Here is a 14,029-nt window from a genome sequence, read left to right as displayed (position 1 = left end):
TCACGCCTGCAGTGGCCTTGAAGATGGCTCCCGACAGTCCTCCAGCAGCCATTGCGCCGGCCATGTCGTGCTTGCCGCGGGCATTGTCGATGATGGCGTCGATGGCATTGTACAAGAGCGCTGCAGGGAAGGAGTGGGGTGGGCGGGCGAGGACGAAGAGTGAGCAAGCAAGTTTTACTCATGTCGTGGTTGCGTCACATCCGTTCGACATCTACTCACCAATGACACCAGCGCTGTTTCCCATGAAGCTTCCTCTCCTAGTGACCTGGTTGAGCATGGCATTAATACGCAGACGCAGCGTCGGCGAGTCCACACCGAGGGGTCTTGTCAAGCCTTCCCGAGCACCGAGCAAACCACCAATGGCGAGTCCGGAGAGGTAGGTTGTCCCTGTACCATAGCAAAGATCATCACTCCATCCTCGACTGGGCAGGGCAGTCCTAGCTCCCTCTAGCGAGTTGGGCGCAGTGTCTACAATGTCTAGATATTCCACTTCGTCCTTGCCCAATCCAGCGAGCGGATGAAGCCGAGCAGCGTCAAACTCTGGCGAGGAAAAGAGACCAGCAGCGGTAGGTGTGTAAGAAGAATCGTAGGGAGAAGTGGAGGAGGAAGGCTGGGAGAATTGAGCAGTATTGAAGTAGGCCGTCGAGGAGGAGGAGGAGGCTGAACTGTCTGCTTGGAGAGGTGGCTGAGCCTGGGTGAAGTCGGTCGAGGCGGAAGCAGGAGCAGTGGCGTCTGCTGGCACGCCTTGCTGCTTTCCAGAGGATGAGAATGGCCACATTGTGAGAGTCAGAGCAGGTCGGTGAGTGCGAGGGCGCTAATGGCGGCGATGGCGATACGGTCACACCGAGTGAGGTAGGGACGTCGATGCTGAGGCGAGGAATCTTTTGTCCTTCCTTCCTTGCAATCAGCCGTTCCGTCACGAGCCGTCCCGTTCCGGCGTGCTCTCTTCGGCTCCGAGACTTCGGACCCACGGACATCCCGCCTCTTCGGCCACGTGGGAGGTGCAGATTCTCTGCCAGACGATCTCGATCTTGTTCTCGATCTTATCGGTCTTCAAATTGACACCTGTGTTTGCGAGATGGACAATCTGCAGTCGTCCGGCGAACCACTCTACGCGTAAGCTGCGAAGCGAGAGCCTAGGTAAACCAGACTTTGATGACCTGACCCGCCATTGGTTGGATTGAATCAGCCTGAGATTACCCCGTGGGACTCTCCGGTCTTGACCTTGCGGGGGTGCTGAGGGGTGTAGCCAAGAGCTGAAGTCGCAGCAGCCTCGGGTCTACTCGCAGGTCCAGTCGCGCGAGGGAGAGAGGATTGCAGTGGCGTCTCCTCTTCGGCGAAGGCTTTGGGTGGCGCCACGGTCTGACTGCCGTGGATGCGCGCGGGTGCCAGGCCTCTCCTCTTTTCTCTCCTCTGCCTCTGGAATGGGAGTGGAGTCGATTTTTGTAGTGTGCCATGCATGAGCCATGCAGTCCGCGACACTCTACAGCAGTCCAGGGTGAGGTGCAGCAGAGGAGCAGACCAGGAGGGGGGAGGACGGGAACGCGGTGGCGGAAAGGATGGCTGGGTACCCTGGCTACTCTACCTCGCAGATGCCGCTCACACACGCTCTGGTCCCAGCAGGACTGCAGCCGTGGCAGCGTAGCCCGTGAGTCGTAGACGTCTTGCAGGCCCGATTCCTGTCACTGGCTTTCTCAGCGGATAGCACAACGCAGGCCAAGCACCGGAACAAGGGGCAAGGCAGAGCAGCCTAGGGACCACCCACACATCCGCACTCGTCCGCTCCGGCCCACTCAGATTCTTCCACAGTCCCTTTACAAACTCCCCCCCTCCCCCCCTCCGGACCCTCGTGATCCTCCCTTCCCTCTTATCCTCTACACCATCATCTCAACGACCCTCGCAAAGCCGTCATCTTCCAGTTCTGGTGCGACCCGACTCAATCTGTGAGTTGATACATGGACAAGAAGTGAAGATCGGGCAAACAAGGCCCAAGCTCCGGGGTCCAGCGCTGGGAGGACTTGTGCCGCGGTCCCTCTCCTCCTACGCAGCTCTCGCACCCCACTGGAGCGCCGTGAGGGGGCTTCCCGTCCTAGATACCGTCATCTGTATATGGCAAAGGAGGGCCAAGCGTAGACACAAACATCCCTCGGCAAGGGTGTGCAAAAGGTCGTGCACAAGCTACCTCACTAGTCTATCCGCCCGGAACGGGGCGATAACGATAGAGCTTGCCGGCAGAGATTGTGACCTTGACGCAGCGTGGGGAACAGGCACAATCACAATCTCACAGCCGTTACACCAACGCCAGAGGCATAGCTGATTGATAACTAACATGGAGAACCCTCTATCCTCCCATCGCCCCGTTTCCTTTTGCAGATTCCGTGTCTCCCCCTCGTTAGCCGTCTTCTCCCCTGCCCACATCGCTCCCAACACCCCTCTAGCATCATGGCGTCCGACTCATCCCATCCATCCGAGAAGGATGCTGGCAAAAGGTTCCCCGAGGAGCCTAGTGTGCAACATAGGCCCGTCAGCGTGGGCGGCACCACCGACGATGACGCCGATGAGCGTTTGGCCAACATGGGTTACAAGAACGAATTCAAGCGTGAATTTGCCAGTCTGAGTACTTTCAGTGAGTATACTTGTTGCAATTGATACCTTGCAGTCCAGCGTGCCTGCGCGTCCATATTGGATCACTGACGGCACACGCTTCCGCTGCTTACTGCTCAGGTTTCGCCATGGCCATCATGGGTCTGATCTCCAGTGTCATTACAACCTTCAACACCCCGTGGGTGTCCGGAGGTGGTCCCTCTGTCATTTGGACATGGTTCATGGGATCCATCATGAACATGACTCTTGGTGTCGCCATCGGTGAGCTCGTCTCTGCATACCCTTCAGCTGGTGGTCTCTACACTGTCTCTGGTCTGGTCGTGCCCAAGCGCTGGGCCCCTATGGTCGCTTACGGTGTAGGCTGGGCCAACGGTCTTGGTCAAATTGCCGGAATTTGTGGTACTGCCTATGGTCTGGCGTCCATGATCATGAGCTGGGCCTACGTCATCTCCAACGGTAGCTATGTGGCCACCACTGGAGAAATCGTCGGAGTCTTCTGCGCCATCATGGTCATTGCAGGAATCCTCAACTCCTTCCCTACATCATGGCTCGCAAGGTTCACGGCCTCGTACGTCTTTGTCAACATCATCACCACCATCGTTGTTGCAATCCTCGTGCTGGCCCGCACGCCCCGTGACGAGTTCCTGAGCGGCGAAGCGGCCTTTGGTACTATCGTCAATAACTCTGGCTGGTCCGATTCTCTAGCTTTCTTGATCGGTCTTCAGATGGTTCAATTCGTCATGACCGACTACGATGCTACTGCTCACATTTCCGAGGAGGTCCACAAGGCTGCCATTGCCGCCCCCGTTGCCATTGTTCAGGCCGTCTTCGCTACAGGTCTGCTCGGTTTCTTCCTCAACATCTGCCTGGTCTTTGCCAGCGGTGACATTGGTGTCGACCTCACCGTTTGGCCTGGAGAGTTGGCCGTTGCTCAGATCCTGCTCAACCGTGGAGGCAAGGTCGCCTTCCTCGTCGTCTGGCCCTTCGCCTGCTGTGTCGCCTTCTTCGTCGTCGTCACTGCAACTCAGGCCAACGCCCGAAGCTTCTACGCTCTGGCTCGTGACCGCGCCATCCCCGTCTTCTTTGCCAAGGTCAACAAGAAGACCAGGATCACCCTCAACGCCGTCTGGCTCGTCGTCATCCTCAACATCGTCCTAGTCATGCTCGCATTCGCCTCTTACTACGCCGTCGCGGCCGTCTTTGCCCTGGCAGCCCTAGGAATGGACTTGAGCTACTGGGTCCCCATTCTCTGCCGTCAGATCTTCTCCGAGCACCCCGATGTGCAGTTCCACCAGAACCGTGGACCCTTCTACCTGGGCAATGGACTCTTTGGAAAGGTCATCAATTGGATTGCCATCTTCTGGACTCTCTTCGAAGTGACCATTCTGGCCATCCCTACCTTTACCCCCGTCACTGCCATCACCATGAACTGGGCTTCGGTCGTGTTCTTTGGTGTGATGATCCTCTCGTACATCTGGTACGCACTTTACGCACACAAGCACTACCGTGGACCTGGTGGATACGCCCACGAGCACAATGCACACAGTGTCGTGGTTCAGGAAGTGTTGGCCAAGGAGAGCCACTAAGCGGAAACAGGTCCTCCTCAAAGGTGCGGACCGTCCAATTGACGGTATTGCCGGCTTCGATAGTGGTCGCTCTGGTCTACTCGCGTCATCTTTACTCCCTCCCCTTCCTCCTCCCCGCCTCGACCTCTTGGGGCTTCCCTTGTCCATCTCTCTGTCTCGTCTCGCCTCGTCTTGCGTCTCGCTTTTGTTCAGTCTCGTTCATAGCAGCCCTGCCATCGGGCTTGCATTGCATTGTGCATTCGCTGTGCTGTGCAGAGTGTTATTATTATATGATCTCGTTTGTATACCTTTTTTCTTCTGTTCTTGCAAACTACTCCCGAGCGATGTAGTGATTGTGTGAGTCTGAGGAGATGAGCACCTGCGTGCTTGCTTGCTTGCGTGCGGGGCCTCCTTTCTGTGAACTCCCAATCGACATTGGAGACGAAATGCGGCTGAAGTCGCTGTACCTCAGGTGCTTTCTCAACCAGATCAGACGGGGATGAAACATGACAAGGAAAAAGTATGGGCCGTAGCATTGCACATTATAGAAAGAAAGTTACAAACAAATGATCTGGGCTAGTGCGGAGAATCAGTAGAAGGCCTGTTGACCGGTCAAGGCTTGACCGAGAATGAGGGCTGCAAGAGAGTGGCGAGAGGAGACGTAAGAATCAGCACTATATCCCTTTTTGGTGGTTAGTGATGGGTCACCTGCTACTCACCATGAATATCATGGGTGCCCTCGTACGTAGCTACCACCTCAAGGTTGTGCGAGTGCCTACCAATAGCATATTCATCACTGCAGATATTCCCGCCCAAGATGGTTCCAAGATTCCTCGCATGCTCCAATGCCTTTCCCGTAGAGTTCCTCTTGACCATGGAAACCATCTGTGGGTTCCACTCTCCCCTCTTGTCCTTTGCCCTACCCACTAGCATACAAGCCGCAAAGCCCAATGCGGCTTCAGTGTGGGCATCTACTAGCTTCTTTTGAACCAATTGGAAACCGGCAAGGGGCTTCTTGAATTGCTTGCGGTCTAGAGCATACTGCTTTGCCTCGTCGATGCAAGACTCGAGAGCACCCAAGGCTCCCCAGGCGATTCCGTACCTAGCCGAATTGAGACACTCAAAGGGTGCTCCCAATCCTGGTCGAGCTCGGACCAAGAGAGACTCATCGCGCTTCACTCGTACATCTTCGAGGAAGATGGAACCAGTGACAGAGGCGCGAAGAGAGATTTTGTTCTTGATGGCGGGACAGGTGAAGCCTTTGGTACCCTTTTCGACGAGGAAGCCGCGCACCTTGTTGTCCCACTTGCAACGAGCCCAGATCACAGCAATGTCGCTAAGAGCCAGGAGAGGTAAAGCAGGAGAACAACAGACGTCAGTGGTTTGTCGAGGACCCCCTCTATATTCTCGTGCGGTCCTTGATACTCACGCATACGGACTGCTGGAGATCCAGGTCTTGCTACCATTGAGGATAATCTCACCATCGCCTGTATCCTCAGCAGTGGTCTCCATTCCCGCCGGATCACTACCATGGTTGGGCTCAGTCAATCCAAAGCATCCTACCATCTTACCCTTTGCCATTTCCGGTAGGTACTTTTCCTTTTGCGCCTCTGTACCAAATTGATAAATTGCGCCCATGGCCAGAGAAGACTGGACACTCATGATGGAGCGATATCCAGAGTCTACACGCTCCATCTCTCGAGTGATGAGACCGTAGGCTACATTGCTCACACCTGCACATCCGTAACCCTGGATAGTAGGACCGAGTAGACCTAGCTCGCCCAAGGCTGGGAGGATAGTAGGGTCCCAGGCTTCCTTGCGCCACATCTCTAGGACTTTTGGCTGCAGCGTCTCCTGGCAGAACTCTCGGGCCGTGTCTGAGATGGCTTGCTCCTCCTCGGTCAGCGTCTTTTGCCAGCCGAGCGGGTCTTCAGCGTCATACTTGGTGAAAGCTGTGAATGAGGCAAAAAGAAGGATAGGTTGAGAGGCACAGGAGAAGAGGAGGGGTTAGGCATCGTCCCTACCAATTCGCGGCAGGTGGTCCGTTTCCTCAGACGGGCTCCGCCCCTCCCAACATCCATCGCAATACTAACGGGTCATGTTAAAGTCCTCCTTGGACAGCTCATTTGGGTTGATCGTCGAATGCTGCACCGAGTAGCACCTCGAGGAAGCCATTGCAGGCGTAGCTACGAGGTTCCGGCGCAATGCGCCACCCACGGCGTTGCGCAGGAGCGAGGGAGCGGCAGAGGCTGAGGCTGTACGGAGGAAGGACATGGTGGAATGGTGTGAAGGGAGCTGATGGGGTGGAAGGGCTACGATTTGGTAGGGAATGAGAAGAAGGAAAGGAAGTTTGCGGATGTGAGGGTGGGGGTGAGTTAAGCGGGGCATTCGGCTTCCGGCGAAAGAGCCAATTGCGGGGTCCGGAGACAGGGCGCCTCGGCTTCCGACTCAGGCCGGTCCTGCCGAGGCGCCTCTCGCCCCCGCACACACACACAAGTCGGTGACGCAGGCAGGCAGGCAGGCAAAGGTTGAGTGGGTCTCGCCTCTGAAGTTCAGGGTTCATTCGTATCATTGCACGTCCATCCACTACTTCTATTATTTCCTCCTCACTGTACAGCGAGTGCGATGCAGCACTTCGACGGCACATACACCATGATGCTGTGGGGACGTCCGTTCCAGTCTCCCGGTTCACTAAAGCACTCCGTCTTCGCATGATCCAATCTGGCATGTCCTCCATTTTCCTTTGTATCACTGTCCAACACCAGCGTGTACTTGCCCGGCTCAGGCACACCAATTTTAAAGTCAGTGTAGGACTGATCGGAAAAGTTGAAGATGAAGACGACGCCTGCTCGGTCGAAGGCTACGAGACGGTCGCCTTGGTGCTTTAGCGAGACGTAGGCCTGGGGAGCGGCGAGCCACTTGAAGCGGGACTCGGTGTTGTTCATCTCGCGGTCGAAATTGTAGAGATACTTGTACCTCAGTAGATGGGCATCGGGGCCGTCAATGAGGTTGAATTGTCTCCTTGCGTGCTGGAAGGACGAGTTGTTGCCTGCTCGCGGGAAGTCGAGCCACTCAGGGTGGCCGAACTCGTTGCCGATGAAGTTCAGGTATCCCTCACCTCCAAGCCCATGTGTGATTAGTCGGATCATCTTGTGCAGAGCGAGACCCCGGTCGATGATCGGCGTGCGCTCCGTCAAGTCAGACATGTTCGTGTACATCTCCTTGTCCATCAGCCAAAACGCCAGCGTCTTGTCGCCCACAAGAGCCTGGTCATGCGACTCTGCATAGGCAATGGACTTTTCCATGTGACGGCGGTTGGTAAGGGTGTGACAGATGTTGCCAAAGTCCCAGTCCTCGTCCCGCGTCTCCTTCAGTAGCTTGATCCACATGTCTGGCACAGCCATCATCAGCCTGTAGTCGAAGCCCATACCTCCTTCCGCTACCGGCCGACACAGAGCCGGCATACCCGACACGTCCTCTGCGACGCTGATGGTGTCCGGGCTGTACTGTCTGCAAAGCTCGTTGGCCAGCATCAGATACACCACTCCCTCAGTATCGACTCCTGGGCCAAAGTACTCGTGGTACCCACCCGAGAATCCTGTGCCAATACCATGATGAGTGTAGATCATGCTAGTCACACCGTCGAATCTGAAACCGTCGAAGCCGAATTCCTCGAGCCAGTATCGACAGTTGCTCAGCAGGAAACGGAGGACTTCGTGACTACCATAGTTGAAGAGGCGAGAATCCCACAACTCGTGGCGACCCTTGGCTCCTTCATGGAAGTAGAGATGATCAGTGCCATCGAACATGTTCAGACCGTCCAGGACATTCTTGCAAGCGTGGGAGTGGACGATGTCCAGCAGGACGGTGATACCCAGACCGTGAGCGACATCGATGAGCTCCTTGAGCTCCTCGGGCGTACCGTACCTTGAAGAAGGCGCAAAGAAGCTTGTAATCTGGTATCCAAAAGAAGCATAGTAGGCGTGCTCCTGAATTGCCATTAGCTGAATGGCATTGTATCCCAGGTCTCCTATCTTGGGCAGGACATTCTTTGTAAACTCCTTGTAAGTACCCACACGAGGCTCCGGGGTGGCAATGCCCACATGTGCTTCGTAGATCTTGAGGTCAGCCGGTTGCTTGGGCTTGGGATTCTTAGGGATGTAGCGTTGAGCTTTTGACGGGTTCCAGAAGATGGCATCGTATACTGGCGAGACAGACAGGTCCTGAGTGACGCGATTGATCCAAGCAGGTAACCTCTCGATTCTTTCCCCACTGGGCATCACCATCGAAATCTTGACCTTGCTATCATGAGGGATGGCGCACTGACCCGATGGGTTTCCCTTCAACACCAAACTCCACACACCATACTGATCCTTTGTCATGCGATGGCTCTCCCTGTTCCACCCATTGAAGTCTCCCATCAGGCAGGCGTCCACCACTCCCGGCGCCCACTCCCTGTACACTACATCTTGCGAAGCTTCGTCGACTTGGAAGCCCATGTTCTTGTATCCTTGGGAGAACTTCAGCAGGCCGCCCTCTGTGGAATTGATATTGTCCAGCCACTTCTTGTACACTGCATAGCGTTCCCGGAGAGCGGGTGCAAACGGCTCAAGCCAAGGGTCAATGGAGATGACGCGAGTGCCGTCGGTGGCCTTGGAATAGTCGGTGGTGGTCATTGCGCTGTGTAGCAAAAGACGTAGGTAGCGAGTGAATTATAGAGTTGAAGAGGCCAGGGTGATAGGCTCGTGCGAGCACGAACTTCTGGGGAAATGAGCCGACGTGTTGGAGTAGCGGCTTTCAAGGTTGAGCAGACGTCAGTCTGAAGTGGTTTGGTTGTCTGCTGTGTATGAGTCAATAGACTTGGTAGATGAGAAAGATTTAATGGAAAGATAGACTTGCTTGGCGTGGAAGGGAGGAAGGAATAAGACGTGGGGAAGTCGAGGGTGGGGCGGCGGGAGGGGCAGCAGAGGCAGCAACGCAGGGAAGCTCCGATTGTGTGGAGACGCCCATGACGTTGCATCGCGGCGCTCCGTGCGGGGCGGCAGCACACCCAAGACTCGCCGGACGGAACGGAAGAGATCCAAAGAAAGAATTGCAGCCTTGGTCTGATGTTTTCCCACGGCCACCTTCTTGTGGCGAGGCAGAGCAGCACACAGGCAGGACAGGGCAACGTCGCAGATCTCAGCTGTTCATTCAAAAGCTCTAGCAATGTCACATTAAAGTACAAGGACGATGGCACGTAGGCATGGCCGGACAAATTTGCGAGACTGGTATCTCCATAGAGACGGGAATGATGGCCCATGGGAACGGTGGAGTACAGTACAATTGTGCGTGTGTATGTGTCGGTCATGTGTGGATATCGAGCAACGTCACACCGTCTTGGATGCGTGGAGATAGGGAGACATCCCTCACCTTCTCCAACGCCCCTTTGCCCCTTATCTGTCTAGCTAAGTGTCTTCTGGAGCTCGCCGTCCTGGCCCCGCCTCACCTCAACGCTTCCAGCTCTTCCCTCTGTCTGACAGCCTCTCCCTCTGTCAACAAGCCATTGAGAGCCTTCAAGCCCTTGGCAACTCCGTAGCTCGCGCTGGCCATAGCACTCTTCGTGCTCTTGTCAAAGCTGGGGCGTGTCTGCATCTCGCTCAGCTTCTCACAATTGTCCGTCAATTCGCCCAGAATCTCCTCCCCTTCCTCCTTGGATGAAGGCGGCAGATTGTCCCTCGAAATGGCAATGATCGAAGAGGCAATGGTCGTGATCTGCACCAAATTCTCGTTGAGCTGTACACCTTGAGCACCCTCTCTGATGGCCGAAAGGAGGGACTGGATGGAATGCACAATGGCTTCCGTCTGCACCTCGATGTAGTTTCGCAGCTCGGCCCAGTTCTCTTCGCTCGTGTCTCCGTCCTCTGCATCGTGGTCGCCATTGTCGTGCGCGCCCGCTCCGTTCAGCTGACGAGGAGGAGTGCTGGCCGAAGCCACTGAGCGACGACCTTTGCCTGCAAGGGACCTAGAAGAGCGGTCCGCGCTGTTGTTGCTGAGGTCGTCGTACACAATGCTGCTTTGGCCTGTGCCTCCACTCGTGTCAGCCTCGTAAGAGCCGGTGCCGGTTCTTCGATGAGACACGGAACCGCTGGAGGGTCGCCTGCCGTTGGTCCAGGACTTCTTGATGCTGTCCAGATTGGTCCTGGGCAAAGAGGTGACCTGTGAGAGGCCTCCGTTCTGATAGTGACCAAGGGGGTTGCTGCCATTTCCAATAGGACTCGAAGGCTCCCGCTGCTGCGAGAACGACGTGTTTCTTGAGGCAGACTCATTCCCTACAGAGGTATCGATCTTGCCATAGCTTGGTCGGTAGCCTACAGGAGAGTAGCGTCCGGACGGTGCGCTCTTCCCACGAGGTGATAAACGCATACCGCCACCCGAAGGAGCATCGATTGGAGACTTTCGCTCACCAGAGGCTCTCAGCTTCGTGGCACCAGAGTCTAGGGAAGGCGAAATTGGCTGGGTTCTCGAGACTGCAGAGGAGCCGATGTGCAGAGGCTTCAGTCCTCCGGGAGGAAGGGCATTGCCTGAGAAGTGCGCTTCGAATTGGTCCTTCTCCGACTGAGTGGCAGATCGCAGCTTCAGCACTCTCACGAGGTCGACTACGGTCATCGAGACATGGCTGGCAGCAGCATCGAGTAGACTGACAGGAGACAGACCTTGCGAAGAGGCATGGTTGCGGCAAGCGTTCATAAGGTTATTGAGGGTAGTCGAAATCTTGGGCTTGAGGAGCATGAGTTGATCAGCGTCGTCTGCCGAGAGCTCGAAGGTCGCACTCTCCTCGAACTTCGCAACGTCGTCAGTGATCAAGGTGGCAGCGAGTACGACTGCCTTCATCGAGACCAATACGTTCGAAGGAGATGTAGACCGGGCGGTAGCCAACAATTCGTCGATGGAGCTCTGGAAAGCGGTCACATTTACATCGGCGATGATACCTCGATCAGATGTTGGCATGAACTCGTCGGTCTTAGGCGGTTGAACGTAGAGTTGTGAAGTGGCTTTGTACTGACGCAGCTCTGTCTTGGCCTGCTCATATTTCCTCTTGTAAGAGATCAGCTGCTGGTTAAGGTCTCGCGCAACAACCAAGTCCTGATCTTTCTCAGCAACGAGTTCCTCGTTTCTAGATGAAAGCTGCTGGATCTCTTGGATGAGAGATTCGATTTCCGAGCGGAGATCCTGGATCAGCCGATCTTGCTCAGCCAGATCACTTTGAAGCCTTTCCATGTCTTCGGCGCTGACATTATTTGTCGACGATCGAGTATCCATATCTTTCTGGAGAAGACTCATCCGCTCCATGGCTGACTCCAATTCACGAGCCTTCTCATCGTGCTTTTGCTTGTGGGCATCCAACTCTCCCTTCATCTGATCAAGCTCGTCGACATGCTCGGCATGCAGTCGATCTCGCTCGCTCTCAGCAAGTCGCAATTGCTCTTCGTACTTCTCTCCCCGCGAAGAATGTTCTCTCAGCTCGCCGTTCTGAGCCTCCAGAGTTGCGACCCTTTGTTGCAGCGTCGCAATCTTGAATTCGTAGTCCGATCGTAGCTTTTCAATGCCAAAGGTGTTAGGACCATCCGCAGTCGTGCTGTTGCGCCCGTAGCCGAAGTCTCCAGTTCCACGACTGCCGGCGTAACCAGCCACGAAGCCAGTCCCCATGGAGCTGGCCTGGCTGTACATCGTACTCCTGTTGTCAAGCATGTCTGTAGAGACCCTCTGATTGTGGGACATCTCTTCATCTGATCCTTGCTCTCCTCCGACCCTGTAAACAACAGAGACGTCCTCCTCTTCGACAATCCTCGATTTTGTAGGTACAATCATGTCGCTCGTGCTTTCTTTCGGGGCTGCCTTGTTCAGGCGCCGGGTCTCCGCCTCGTGGTCGCGTTGAGCAGCAGCCTCCCTTTCCCTCTCTTGAGCTTCCCGGCGGGCAACGTCCTCCCTTAGCCGTCGCTCCTGTTCCTCTCGTTCCAGAGCCTTCTCGCGTGCAATCGCCTCTGGCCTGTACTCCTCTTTCAGCTCTGGAAAGCGGCGCTCCAGTTCGAAGAACACATCTGAGGACAAATCCTTGAAACGCGTCTTTGGTAGTGTGGCGAGCTTTTGACGGGCCTGATTACGTTTAGGGTGGAACTCTTCTCTCACAGCCAGATGTGGAACAGCTTGATTGGTCCGATGCACAGAGAGAGTTGAGGGTCAGTACGTGCATACATAGGAGCCAATCAGCCTCCCGAACTCACCAATCTGTTGCTTGGTGTTGTTTATCCTCCGCATCAACTCGTCGTACACATCAGTGGACAATTCTGTAAATTGCTGCTTGCTCAGCCGAGTGAGCTTCTCTCGAGCATTGGACCGAGGGCCCGTCTGCTCCTTTGCAAGATGAGTCCTCAAAAATGCCAGTAGCTCCTGATAGTGGACTTTGCCCACCTTGCGGATCTCTTCAGTGTCCGGCCGTTGCCTCCTGACCTTTGATGTTCCCGATTGTCCCTGGTGCATCGAAGACCCTGAGTCGTCATAGGAAGAAGAGGAGATCTGGCGCTGGGGCATGACTGGGGGCGAGCTGTAGAAAGTTGGCGAGAGGATGCCTGCTGTTGGCGGCGGAGATGGTTGATAGCCCTTGGAGGAGGTGGGCGAGGCGTTGCGGGCTCCATTTTCCAGCTGGAAGTTCGGCAGCATACGAGCGATGGTCGGAGGCGGCATGACGGAAGCCAGCATAAGTGGAAGGCTTTGATAGGGGAAAGGGTGTGACGCGAGGTTGAGGGCAGGAGCAAAGGAAAGGGCAGAAGCTCGTTCGATTTGCCTGCGCGACTCAAGAGGCTCTGTATACACAAGAGCGCGTCGAGAATGTAAGTATACGCTCAGCAGTCCTACAAGGAGCGAGCGAGGGGGCAGAAACCGGTGGAGAGACGTTGCGGCTAGACGATGAAGGTGCCCCTTGTTGCGCCGACGGTGTTGTGTGTCAGGGCACGGACGAAGAGTGGTTTGAGCCGAAGCAAAGAGGCGAAGTCCGGTATGCTTGCCAGTAAAAGCGAATGAAACGAAGCGAGAGGCGAGCAAGCTCTGCCTTTGAGACCTTTGCTCAGTCGCCAAGGGTGTATAGGAGGATCTTTGTTGTGTCGAGTAGGTTGGTGGTGACGGGAGAAGGAACACCTCGATCGTGGTTCCGAGGCGGCGAGGAACACAAGGCACCCAGCCACCGCCCGCCCGCGGGACGCGCCGCGAGGGTGACCTCTGGCCAAGTGCCCGCGCTGCCAAAGCATTTTGCACATCAACACTGGCGCCCCCCCTTGAGCGTCGGCCTGGCTTTGCCCTCGGAAAGGGGACAGAGGCACACAGTCCCCCGCCGCCGCCGCCACCAGCGCCGCTTGGGCTTACATGCCACGGCCCCAAAGCAAAGCCCACAGGCCCGCGCTTCTTCTCGCTGGAGACAAGGGGACCCAGACAAACTTCAGACGGACAGACGGGCCCATAACGCTCCTACACCCACGCAAGCGAATGCAGCCATGCAATGCAGACCATGCAAAACAGACGCTTGCTGATCTCTCAATCTTCAGCCTCGGCAGCCTGCCGATCTGTCCGCCGATCTCGTCTGCATGTGACCTCCTCGCGCTCCGCCCTCTCGTGTGTCAATCGTCAGCCGGCGGAAAGCAATTGGGAAGCTTTCCTTTCCGTCGTGCGCCTTGGTCACTCGGCCATCTGATTAATTCTCCACTACGCTTTCCACACTTCCCTCTGCAATCGTGGCGACTGCAGTGCCGAGTATCGCGAGAGCATCGTGGTCAGCGGTAGCAGCAAAGGTAGCAGCAGCAGGTCGCAGTTCTCCAGCTCTGCTTTGC

General features: G+C 55.8%; 5 protein-coding genes across 5 annotated transcripts; 1 reads left to right on the top strand and 4 right to left on the bottom strand.

Moving 5' to 3' along the window:
- Window positions 1-10: 10 nt before the first annotated feature.
- BCV69DRAFT_237610 (hypothetical protein) lies at window positions 11-721 on the bottom strand (the record flags this gene model as incomplete). The annotated part of the gene is made up of 2 exons (XM_025489945.1): window positions 11-120; window positions 220-721. Coding segments are annotated over 2 exons (612 nt in total), but the record flags the coding sequence as incomplete, so codon positions are not given.
- Window positions 722-2,442: 1,721 nt separating this feature from the next.
- Window positions 2,443-4,190, top strand: BCV69DRAFT_247329 (amino acid transporter; the record flags this gene model as incomplete). The annotated part of the gene is made up of 2 exons (XM_025490245.1): window positions 2,443-2,626; window positions 2,725-4,190. The coding sequence occupies 2 exons, from the start codon at window positions 2,443-2,445 to the stop codon at window positions 4,188-4,190; spliced, it is 1,650 nt and encodes a 549-aa protein (XP_025349154.1).
- A 690-nt stretch (window positions 4,191-4,880) lies between these two features.
- BCV69DRAFT_268638 (acyl-CoA dehydrogenase NM domain-like protein) lies at window positions 4,881-6,312 on the bottom strand (the record flags this gene model as incomplete). Its single annotated transcript, XM_025490872.1, has 2 exons — window positions 5,599-6,312; window positions 4,881-5,505 (listed from the first exon to the last, which is right to left on the bottom strand). Exons 1-2 carry the CDS (start codon window positions 5,994-5,996, stop codon window positions 4,881-4,883), a joined length of 1,023 nt encoding a protein of 340 aa, XP_025349153.1. The 5' UTR covers window positions 5,997-6,312.
- Window positions 6,313-6,700: 388 nt separating this feature from the next.
- BCV69DRAFT_281900 (glycoside hydrolase) lies at window positions 6,701-8,995 on the bottom strand. The gene has a single exon (XM_025492158.1). The coding sequence runs from the start codon at window positions 8,843-8,845 to the stop codon at window positions 6,776-6,778; it is 2,070 nt and encodes a 689-aa protein (XP_025349152.1). The 5' UTR covers window positions 8,846-8,995; the 3' UTR covers window positions 6,701-6,775.
- A 345-nt stretch (window positions 8,996-9,340) lies between these two features.
- Window positions 9,341-13,324, bottom strand: BCV69DRAFT_281899 (hypothetical protein). Its single transcript, XM_025492157.1, has 2 exons — window positions 12,434-13,324; window positions 9,341-12,355 (listed from the first exon to the last, which is right to left on the bottom strand). The coding sequence occupies exons 1-2, from the start codon at window positions 12,891-12,893 to the stop codon at window positions 9,654-9,656; spliced, it is 3,162 nt and encodes a 1,053-aa protein (XP_025349151.1). The 5' UTR covers window positions 12,894-13,324; the 3' UTR covers window positions 9,341-9,653.
- Window positions 13,325-14,029: the final 705 nt, after the last annotated feature.

Source organism: Pseudomicrostroma glucosiphilum (genome assembly GCF_003144135.1).
Source record: "Pseudomicrostroma glucosiphilum strain MCA 4718 unplaced genomic scaffold BCV69scaffold_4, whole genome shotgun sequence".
Lineage (NCBI taxonomy): Eukaryota > Fungi > Basidiomycota > Exobasidiomycetes > Microstromatales > Microstromataceae > Microstroma > Microstroma glucosiphilum.
The sequence above is the reverse complement of the archived record's forward strand: the minus strand, read 5'-3'. Positions and strand labels throughout refer to the sequence as shown.

Bases quoted from the DNA above. Each gene is read 5' to 3' on its own strand.
- BCV69DRAFT_281900 (XM_025492158.1), bottom strand. From the start codon at position 8,845: ATGACCACCACCGACTATTCCAAGGCCACCGACGGCACTCGCGTCATC.
- BCV69DRAFT_281899 (XM_025492157.1), bottom strand. From the start codon at position 12,893: ATGCCGCCTCCGACCATCGCTCGTATGCTGCCGAACTTCCAGCTGGAA. The intron at 12,356-12,433 runs GTGAGTTCGGGA...GGACCAATCAAG, and splicing joins CAACACCAAGCAACAGATTG to CTGTTCCACATCTGGCTGTG.